This window comes from Podarcis pityusensis (genome assembly GCF_964106645.2).
Source record: "Podarcis pityusensis genome assembly, chromosome: 11".
Taxonomy (NCBI): Eukaryota; Metazoa; Chordata; class Lepidosauria; order Squamata; family Lacertidae; genus Podarcis; species Podarcis pityusensis.
Window position 1 is genome coordinate 12,870,674 of NC_138036.1, and position 10,181 is coordinate 12,880,854.

General features: G+C 44.0%; 1 protein-coding gene across 2 annotated transcripts; it reads right to left on the reverse strand.

Moving 5' to 3' along the window:
- Window positions 1–1,268: 1,268 nt before the first annotated feature.
- STARD6 (StAR related lipid transfer domain containing 6) lies at window positions 1,269–10,173 on the reverse strand. 2 transcript variants are annotated; one of them, XM_080973685.1, is made up of 7 exons: window positions 10,033–10,173; window positions 8,987–9,080; window positions 8,612–8,661; window positions 7,242–7,368; window positions 4,454–4,571; window positions 2,688–2,781; window positions 1,269–1,439 (listed from the first exon to the last, which is right to left on the reverse strand). In XM_080973685.1, the coding sequence occupies exons 2-7, from the start codon at window positions 9,074–9,076 to the stop codon at window positions 1,283–1,285; spliced, it is 636 nt and encodes a 211-aa protein (XP_080829811.1). In that variant the 5' UTR covers window positions 9,077–9,080; window positions 10,033–10,173; the 3' UTR covers window positions 1,269–1,282. The 2 variants fall into 2 exon arrangements, with proteins under 2 accessions (XP_080829811.1, XP_080829812.1); XM_080973686.1 differs by lacking the exons at window positions 7,242–7,368; window positions 8,612–8,661; window positions 8,987–9,080 and having other exon boundaries at window positions 10,033–10,140.
- Window positions 10,174–10,181: the final 8 nt, after the last annotated feature.

The window sequence follows — 10,181 nt, forward strand, 5'->3', positions numbered from 1 at the left end:
TAAATACTGTCAGTTCCCTGGAACTAAGCTTGTGTTCCTTAAAGAACTTGGAAGCTGGTAGAAATTTTACAGGAGCACGTGTTCCTATTTTAACATTTATGCTGTAAAGGCACTCCGTGCATGTGTATTTAGGAGCAAGCGCCATGGTTTTCAAGGGGGCTTACTCTCAGGTAAGTGTGTGTAGCACAGCTGACTTTGTCAATGCAGCCTTCATGCCAAACAGTCACACGGACCCAAGTAACTCATGCCCATAGTGGTTGTGGTCAATATATATTGTGTGAATGTATGTATGTGTATCCCCAGCATTGAGATCAGGATATAATCTGGGGCTGCTGAGTCTCGCAAGTGGAATTAGCATAACTGCACCCCTCACATCTCTCTCCTAACAAATGTCATCAACCAGGCCTGAAGCCAGACTGAAATGGATCCACATTTCCAGTCTCCTTGAAGCATGCCTGAAGCGGGACAACTGCCATGTTCTCAAGCACATTGCCCAAAAGGGACATTTGCCATTAGGCAACAGTTGTCTAACACTTCTGGGTCCAGAGAGGTCCTCTAAGGAAGAGATGCACCACCACCTCCTTGAAGGCAGATGGTACCTCCCCCTTCTCCAATGAAGCCTTGGCCACTCTCTGGACCCACCCTGACAGCACCCTACAGCTAGCTATAAGAAGCCAAGGTAGGCATTAGTCAAGGGGGCAGGTGGTCAGCTGTGCTTATCCAAGAAAATTGTCCTCATCCTCAGGCCACAATAAGATAAAGTGGTCCAGAAGGAGAAGATGGTGCAGTGGATTCCTCTAGTGTGGACTTGCTCCAACTGTGGCATCCTACTCTGCCTAGATCTGAGTGATTTTGTCCCTAAAGTGCCTTGCAAGGTTGTTACAGCAGACCTCTGAAGGAGTCACAGCAAAGCTCTCTTGGCCAGGTAACAAAAGCCCATTCACCAGTCCAACAACATTTGGAAGACCTCACGCTCCTCACCCTTGCCATAACATGAAGATTCACTTAAGGTGATTAAAGGTAGCTATATGTTTTCTTCCCAGTTCTTAATGCAGAGGATGGTTGTTTCCATCACATACTACCTGTGAGCTTCCTTGTGTCTGCCCACTTCTGGAGATCCAACTCTAAATGAGATTGATCTTTGCCTGACCCAACATGGCAACTTCTAAATGGTCCACACTGACCCCCACCGAGTGCACTCTCTCTGAGCCTTTACATTAAACCAAACTTCAGTGACAGTTGTGCACTGCAAAGAACCTTCCATCCACTCTCTGGTAGACTTTTATAAGGTGTTTCCCTTCAGTGACTTAATTCCAGCTTTGAAATCCATGATCATGTTCATGATGCTCATTGGCATAACCGAATCTATGACAGAAGGCATTAACTTCCCTCCTAAGTCCACCTGGACAATCGCCACAAACTTGGAGTGCTCTGGGTTGCTGAAAGAGAGGAATTGTTTTTTATCCATTAAGAAATTGGAAATTACACACAGTTCTAGGAATCAAATATGACACTATAACCTGGCAGTAGTCTGTATTACTACTTCATCATTATGTTTGGCACTTATTTCTACTAACCCAAGCAAACGAGACAGTTTTTCTCTCTGAGACAATAACCTCAAAGCATTGCTTTATTAGATTTTGTATGCACCCTGCACCATAAGGTCCCAGGGAGAGTTACAACAATTAAAATATACCCTTCTGAAAACAAACAGTTCTGATTATCAGAAGGTGGGAGGAAAGAAATTAAACTGTTAACCGTGAGAACTGAACAGTACAAACTCAGCAAGTGATGGGACCCACAGAACAGAACCAAAGAGGGAAAATTCAGAAAAAGCTTCCCTTCGCTATACACTTAAATCATTTTCCTCTGCCTTGAACTCTGGAAATCCTCTGCCAGTCAGTGTAGATGGCACTGAACTGGATGGACCAATGTTATTCTAGGCTGCATTAACAGAAGTATAGTGTCCAGATCAAAGGAAGTAAGAGTACCACTCTATCCTGCCTTGGCCAGACCACACCTGAAATTATGTGTCCAATCCTGGGCACTATCATTTAAGAAGGTTGTTGACAAGCTGGAACGTGTGCAGAGGAGGGCAACCAAGATGATCAAGGGTCTGGAAACTAAGCCTTACGAGGAGTGCTTGAAGGAGCTGGGTATGTTTAGCCTGGAAAGGAGGAGACTGAGAGGAGATATGATAGCCATTTTCAAATATCTTAAGGGCTGTCACATGGAAGATAGAGCAAGCTTGTTTTCTCCTGCCCGGAAGGGAAAGACTCAAACCAATGGCTTCAAGTTACAAGAAAGGAGATTCCAACTGAACATCAGGAAGAACTTTCTGGTGGTAAAAGCTGTTCAACAGTGGAAACAGTCTCCCTTGGGACATTGTGGACTTTCCTTCCTTGGAGGTTTTTAAACAGAGGTTGGATGGCCATCTGCCATGGATGTTTTAGCTGAGATTCCTGCAATGCAGGGGGTTGGCCTAGATGAAACTCAAGGTCCCTTCCAACTCTTCTATGATTCTATGCTTCTATGATTTGGTAGGGCATCTTCCTATGCACCTATTCATGTAACCAAACTACAACTGATGCAATGAAGTTATAAAGAGCTCTTCTGCCTCCCAGCTTGGAAGCCATCATGATGATTTACCCTTCCCTGCAAATAAACAGGCTGTGAGGACCACTTACCCTGGTATGGGACAGCACGCATAGCCAGAAGGGTAGTTTGTTCCACGCACATACTTTGGAGTTGGAGGAAAGGCTGGGTGGTCTACACTTACAGCTATGGGGGAGAACAAAACAGAATTTAAAACCTGCTCCACCAGCAAGCATGGTGACCCAAACATACGTCCAAGCAACAAATCACCTATTGGCAGTAAGAATAAAAGAGCAACATACTGTGTGTGTATTAATAATAATTTTTTATTTACAGTGGTACCTCGGGTTAAGTACTTAATTCATTCCAGAGGTCCGTTCTTAACCTGAAACTGTTCTTAACCTGAAGCTCCACTTTAGCTAATGGGGCCTCCTGCTGCCGCCATGCCGCCAGAGTGTGATTTCTGTTCTCATCCTGAAGCAAAGTTCTTAACCTGAAGCACTATTTTTGGGTTAGTGGAGTTTGTAACCTGAAGCGTATGTAACCTGAAGTGTATGTAACCCGAGGTACCACTGTATACCCCGCCCTTCCCGGTTCAGGAAACCGGGCTCAGGGCGGATAGCAACAAATTTAAAACGCTTAATTGATGCAACGAAAAGCAGCATAATATACAGTGAATAACAATAAATTCAGAATTCAAAAATAAATTTGGGGGGAAATCCATCCAATAAACATTAGAGCTAGCTGGCTAAATTAGTCCTGTTTGGGCCAGCGAGGAGACCAGGGGAGAATTAGCTGTGGGATCCCAGAGCGGGTAATCTTCATAAAAGGGGAGGGAAAGGGAAGGAAGGGGAATAAAATATCAGGCTAAATTCAAATGGAAAGCCAGGCGGAATAGCTCTGTCTTACAGGCCCTACGGAAGGAAGTTAAATTGCATGAAAATAACATGCAAAGTGTGTAAGGGCAAAAATACTTTAAAAAGAATATATTAGGAGAAATTCACATTAAAATGTTGATATATTTTCATTAGGACTTTTTTTCCCTAAGGAGCAAAATGAGGTGAGGAGTGTGGGGAACTGGACATAAGATCGGAAATATGAGAAACAGGATTTGTCCATCCCTACTTCAAGGGATATGGGTATAGTTTTCTAGGAAAATAATATGGGGTTTTTAGGGGTAGGAGGATAGCAGAGCTATTTGTTTTCTAAGTTAGTATTTATTACAGTTCTATTCTTCCAGAGAGCTTAAGACACTTCATATGGAGGTTAGCCCACTGGCTTAAGAGCCAACTCCTAGGGACTGAGGTCTCTTTGGTCGAATGAATAAAATAAAATATTGTGATGACTGACATCTAAGCTACGGGGCAAGGATAACTGTGACTTTAAAGATGAATGGGAACCCTTTACAAAGTATCTGAAGACGCAACAAAGTGAACTGGACTCCCTGGCAGGTTTTGAATAAACATTCACAAACTTTTTTATTGATAATAATCAGCTAAATAGTTTGAGGATCTATACAACTTTGTAACATGCAGAAAACAGCAGTCTCAGAGAAACCAAAGACGAACTGAGGGAAGTCGGGTTTTTGTGTGGGAGGGTGGGGGGAGGGAGGAAAAATGGGGGGGGGAAACAAGGATGATATGTTTTTGGATAATATGTCTTGTTTTAATTTTGAATAAAAAAATCTTTTTAAAAAATTGTGATTATGTGGGGTGGAGTTTACCTGCCCCCCCAATATTTTATTCAAGTTGGTACCCCTGCCCACTAGTGTATTCTACTGAGGGGAATCACCAGGTTCTAAACTGGTTATGTGTGAATTCCATTTCTTAACCCCTTCCTAGCAAGCAATATTACTTACAGTTTGTTGTCAATAAATCTCCATCATATGTCTTAACATGCAGCAAGTAGACAAAGTCCCTTGGCGTAACCAGCCCCAAGCCGTAACTGTGTGTAATACTTTGGTAAACGAAAGTGTCCTGTAGCAAGTATAAAACAAACAAATTGTTAAAGAATTGGCCCCAAACTTCCATGGCTCCATCAGGGTAACCTGCCTACCAGAAAAAACAAGTTGAAGAGTCTTGATATTGTGCTTCGTCAACCAATTGCTAGGCTTCACCAGCCAAAAGCAAAGCTGGCATTTTCAAGCAGGCAAGCACTGCTGATGCTCAGCTCAGAGTTTAACATAGAAACACTGCTTTTCACTGAAGGGTGAATAGAAATCCTTTCAGTAACTAAATAAATTATAGTGGTACCTTGGTTCTCAAACACCTTGGTACTCAAACAACTTGAAACCCAAACACTACAGCAAGTGTTCCAGTTTACAAACTTTTTTGGGAAGCCGAACATACTCCCTTTTGAGTACCGCACTTCTGCTTTGAGTGTTACACTGACAATTTGAGTGTTACACTGAGGTCTGTCTGTTTTTGCGGCTCTTTTGTTTTTGTGACTGTGTGGAGCCCACTTCAGCCACTGATTGATTGATTGATTGATTGATTGTGTGACTGCAGTACGTTGTTTATTGTTTTCATTTTATGGATCAACGGTCTCATTAGATAGTAAAATTCATGTTGAATTGCTGTTTTAAAAGTCTGGAACCGATAAATCCATTTTGCATTAATTTCCATGGGAAAGCGCGGCTTGGTTTTAGAACGTTTTGGTTTTGGAACGGATTAAGTTTGGGAAGCAAGGTATGGAATGGATGGGGATGTATGGAATGGATTACTGTATGGAATGGATAGAGATTGAAAACAGGTAACCAACCTCATACTATGTGTCCCCAACACTTCCTAAAGACATCCCGTTTCTGCAAACATCAGAGTTCTTACCTTCCTATTCATTTCTTCCTTATTTTTTCCTGGCTTTTAAAAGTGTTGCCCCTGCCCCAATCTTTCTAAGTAGTTTCAGAACAATTGGAAGGACATTAATACATTTGAGGAAAATGGATTAAAACAAGGGGGGGAAATATTTTGTGTGGGTGGGGTGGCTTACAGTACAATCCAGCCCAAAGATCCACCAGGATGAGGGAGTTTGGATTCAGCAGATCTTGGGCTTTCCCAGCTGAGCTGGCGATATGGCAGTGTAAGTCTCTCACCCAGGGCTAAACTAGGATAAATCCCCCCCCCCCAAAAGGGGAGCGTTATGGGGAAGTGTGGGAACACAGCAGATAGAGACTTACACCTCTTCCAAACCCTTTTCAGCTCAGTCACATGACCTAGCAACCCGGCGGAACTTAACCAGGAAAAAAAAAGATGGTTCAAGTCAAATTCCTCCAAATCCCTCTTTAACGAAATCTGGAATAGAGGTAACAAATGCTGGCTTTCCATAGTTAGGAAAGCTCTGCCAGGGAAAATAAGTTCCCTCCTTCCCACATGTCTGAGGACAATGTAGTAGGCTATTGCCATGTGTGTAGCATACTAAAGTCAGAAAGGAATTGCTTTCACTAACTTTCCTGAACAGTAGCTGTATTGGTATGTTATTTTTGAAGTGTATAGCTTATTTGCTATGTCTTTAAGAAGTTGGCAGGTATGGCCTTACATGCCACTAAGCATTATGGGATGCATCCTATGAAGTCATCTTGTAAGCGCAATAACTTCTGCTTGTGCAATGGGATTCCCTCTTCTCTCGCTGTGTAATAATAATAATAATAATAATAAATTTTATTTATACCCCGCCCTCCCCAGCCAAGACCAGGATCAGGGCAGCTAACACCAGGTATAAAAACAATTGATTAAAATACAACTTAAAAACAAGATTAAGTACAACATTAAAATGCAGCCTCATTTCAGTAGAAGCTCAAATCAAAAACTTTTTGGGGATGAAAACATCAAATCTTCACCAAGGCCAACTATCCAGACTGGTCCTACGTGGGCCAGTAAAAAGCCAGGGAAGTCCCCAAATAGGAGTACCATCACAGAAGGAGAAAGGAAAAAGGAAAGAGGGGGGAGGGGCTCAAGTTGATTCCAAACCAAAGGCCAGGTGGAACAACTCTGTCTTACAGGCCCTGCGGAAAGAAATCAGATCCTGCAGGGCCCTGGTCTCATGAGACAGAGCGTTCTACCAGACCGGAGCCAGTGTTGAAAAGGCCCTGGCTCTGGTTGAGGCTAATCTGACTTCCTTAGGGCCCGGGACCTCTAGGGTGTTGCTATTTATGGACCTTAAGGTCCTCCGCGGGGCATACCGGAAGAGGCGGTCCCGTAAGTACAAGGGTCCTAGGCCATGAAGAGCCTTAAAGGTCAAAACCAGCACCTTAAATCTGACCCTGTACTCTACCAGGAGCCAGTGCAGCTGGAAAAGCCCTGGGTGAATATGCTCCCATGGCAGGGACCCCATGAGGAGCCTCGCTGCAGCACCAATCTGCTCCAGGAGGTTGGCGGGAAACCAGGAACGTATTGAGGAAGGGAGAGGAACTCCTGCCCCACAGATAGAAGTTCTTGCACTAAGGAGACAACTTCTTTAGATGCAACCCTAAATAATGTACAAAGATGCACCTATGAAAATCCAGAGTTTTATACAGCCGCCCAAGGCACAAGACCTGTTTGTCCCACATTTCAGCTCTGCCAGAAAAGCCAAAGTAATGCCTAGGCTAAGGGGGGGAAAACCACAAACACACCCCAGAACTTCAAAACCCCATTAACTTATGGAATCACCTGGTCAATTGTATCTACAAGTTTGTACGACTGTACTGCTCTGTCCCACTTGTTGCGGTACTCAGCCCGGAAAATGAAGGGAAAGAGTTTAGGAGCCGGTACTTCCACTAGCGCTTCAGCACGATATCTAGGTTAGATACAGAAACAGAGGTATTTCAGAGGTGTTTGGTTTGTATCGGAATTGAGCAGCAGTTCTACGCACACAGAAGAATGAGGCAGTAGAACAAAGCAGTATAATTTTAGGCTGGTATGCGTGGGGAAGAAAGGAAGGCCCTGTTGCATGAATGAAAAGAGAACATCTAAGGCAGCCTTAGCTGGGACTTGTCTCCTGCCTGGCACCCTGGAGAGCTGCTGTCAATCAGTGTGTACAATATTGGGCTAGGTAAACTTGTGGTCTGCTTTGATACAAGTTAACTTCCTATGTTTCTGATAATTCATTCATAGAATCGTAGAACTGTAGAGTTGGAAGTGACCACAAATGCCATCTAGTCCAACCCTCTGCAGTGCAGGAAGGTCAACTAAATCTTACCTGATTTGGAAGCTACCAGCCAGAATGTTCACAGCAGCAGGCTACAGGCAACATGCCATCCACCTCTGTTGAGAGAGCTACACTGGTTGCAATAAGCTACCACTCCAGGTTCAAGGCTCTGGGTGTAAATTCACAAAGCCTTAAATAATTTGGGACCTCCGGATTCCTTATGGTCCATCTTGATTGCTGAGATTCCCTGAGGGTCCAGTCAGCCTTTACTAGAGACCACGCCATTAGTATGCAAGGTCCTGCCCTGTGGAACTCCCCACCACTAAACGCTCGGCAGGAATGATTCCTGCCTACTTTCAGAGGGTCTGTTGAAAACTGTGTCATTCAGACAGTCCTTTGGAACGTGATGTTTTTCTACCCCCAACAACCAGCTTCTACCGATGCTTCTACCAACATTGCTATACTCTTGCATGTTGCATATTGCCTTGCTGTGCCTTTTATGAAAAGTGTGGCTTGTAAATGTTTAAATAAATAATGAAACAAAATTTGTTGTGTTTTTTTTTAAACTAACCTTCCACCTTATAGCATGGCATTTTGGGATCCATTTTTAAAAAACCACAAGCTTCCACCTTATAGCATGGCATTACAGCATGGCATTTTGGGATCCATGTGGCATTTAACATGGCAACTGACTGGCATGAAAAATTCAGGAGTTCCTGGGATGGGGGAGTGACTACTAAATCAGTTTTGAGGTCCACAGTATGGACATATCCATCATTAATAGTTCTGGGAATGGGGAAATCCCTTGTATTGTGATTTTGCCCATTGGTGCTGCTTTTCAGAGTGAGTGCATGGAAGGAAATACACAGGAACCAAAGCCCTGTTTACTTACAGAGTTCCTGGGAAATCTGTTGAAGGTCTTGCCGACACTGACATTTGTTTCTCAGGTTGACAATAAAGGAAAGGAAAATATAATAATCAAACACCTCTGAAATATCTGTAACTTTAAAAAAAAACAAACCCCAATTTTTAAAAATCTATTGTTTTACTTCTAGATAAGGTTCTAAATACTCTGGTTGCCTGTGAGAAATAAGAGCTGCCTGTAAATTGACCAGGCATCTTGGGAAGTTTCCTTCTTCTTTTTAAAGTTGCAATTATTTATCAGCAGGCTGATAAAAAAAGAAAAACCTGCCATGGGCTAATAACAGTTTGGAGCTTAACAGCAAGAGAGAAATAGCTGAAACGAGATGAACTGCGTTGTTCTTACTGAACTTTTCACCACTTTCCATCCCACTGGATCATGGAGGTACGAGAAAATTTTTATGGAGAGGCCCTCTGAAAGTTTCTTATAGTCCATCTATCTGTGAAAATGGCAAAGCAAAGGACAAGTAAGTGTCGCAAGGACAGGGGATGGGGATACAGCACGTTTTATTAATTCCACAGAGCACCTTAACTGTGTAGGGTGTGACAGCACTAGAAACATTAGGCTGTTCTATATAGAAATAAAGGGACGTGGGTGGTGCTGTAGGTTAAACCACAGAGCCTAGGACTTGTTGATCAGAAGGCTGGCGATTCGAATCCCCGTGACGGGGTGAGCTCCCATTGCTCGGTCCCAGCTCCTGTCCACCTAGCAGTTCGAAAGCATGTCAAAGTGCAAGTAGATAAATAGGTACCGCTCCGGCGGGAAGGTAAATGGCTTTTCCGTGCGCTGCTCTGGTTCACCAGAAGCGGCTTAGTCATGCTGGCCACATGACCCAGAAGCTGTACGCCGGCTCCCTCGGCCAATAAAGCGAGATGAGCGCCGCAACCCCAGAGTTGGCCACAACTGGACCTAATGGTCAGGGGTCCCTTTACCTTTTAAGCTACTGAGGGTAATGGGGCCCTTTATATGTTCAGCTGTCCTTTGTCAACAACAAATTGTCGCTGTTTTTGTGTGTGTTGAATATATGCTATATGGTAATTGATGGATCTAATAGGTATGTAGGTTTTATCTTATTTGTTTTTTATCTTATATTTTGGAAATGTACATCCAGGTGCTTTTCCCCCCTTTAATCTTTTTTGGGGGCCCCAAGAGAGTGGGGCGCTAAGTTATAGCTTGTTTAGCTTTATACAGTACGTAAATCCAGCACTGCCCGTATGGGACAGCTGCATTTTCCTGCATTGATTCTCAGGGTCCCTTCTATTGAATCTATGAGTCACTTCCAGTTCCTCATGCGCGCTAAATTCCCATCGCTTTCCCGGCTTCAAGAGCGGGGCTCGCCTCGTGGAGGCGTGTATAGATGCTGCTGCAACAGAGCCGCACCAAGCGCTCACCTGGGTCTTGTCGCTCGCATCCCTTCCAGTCTCCTCCTTCCCGGCTGCAACTCGCGTTTCTCCTCGGTGGGGGGCGGGGTGGGTCAGCAGCATTGTGATGCGTTCGCCCGCGGGGCGTGCCGGGAGTTGTGGTTCGCAGGGGCGCTTGC

Coding starts and splice junctions, on each gene's coding strand:
- STARD6 (XM_080973685.1), bottom strand. CDS start 9,076: ATGGACTATAAGAAACTTTCAGAGGGCCTCTCCATAAAAATTTTCTCG. Junction 4,572..7,241: donor TTGTAGATACAATTGACCAG/GTGATTCCATAA, acceptor TACTTGCTACAG/GACACTTTCGTTTACCAAAG. Junction 2,782..4,453: donor AGATTTATTGACAACAAACT/GTAAGTAATATT, acceptor TCTCCCCCATAG/CTGTAAGTGTAGACCACCCA.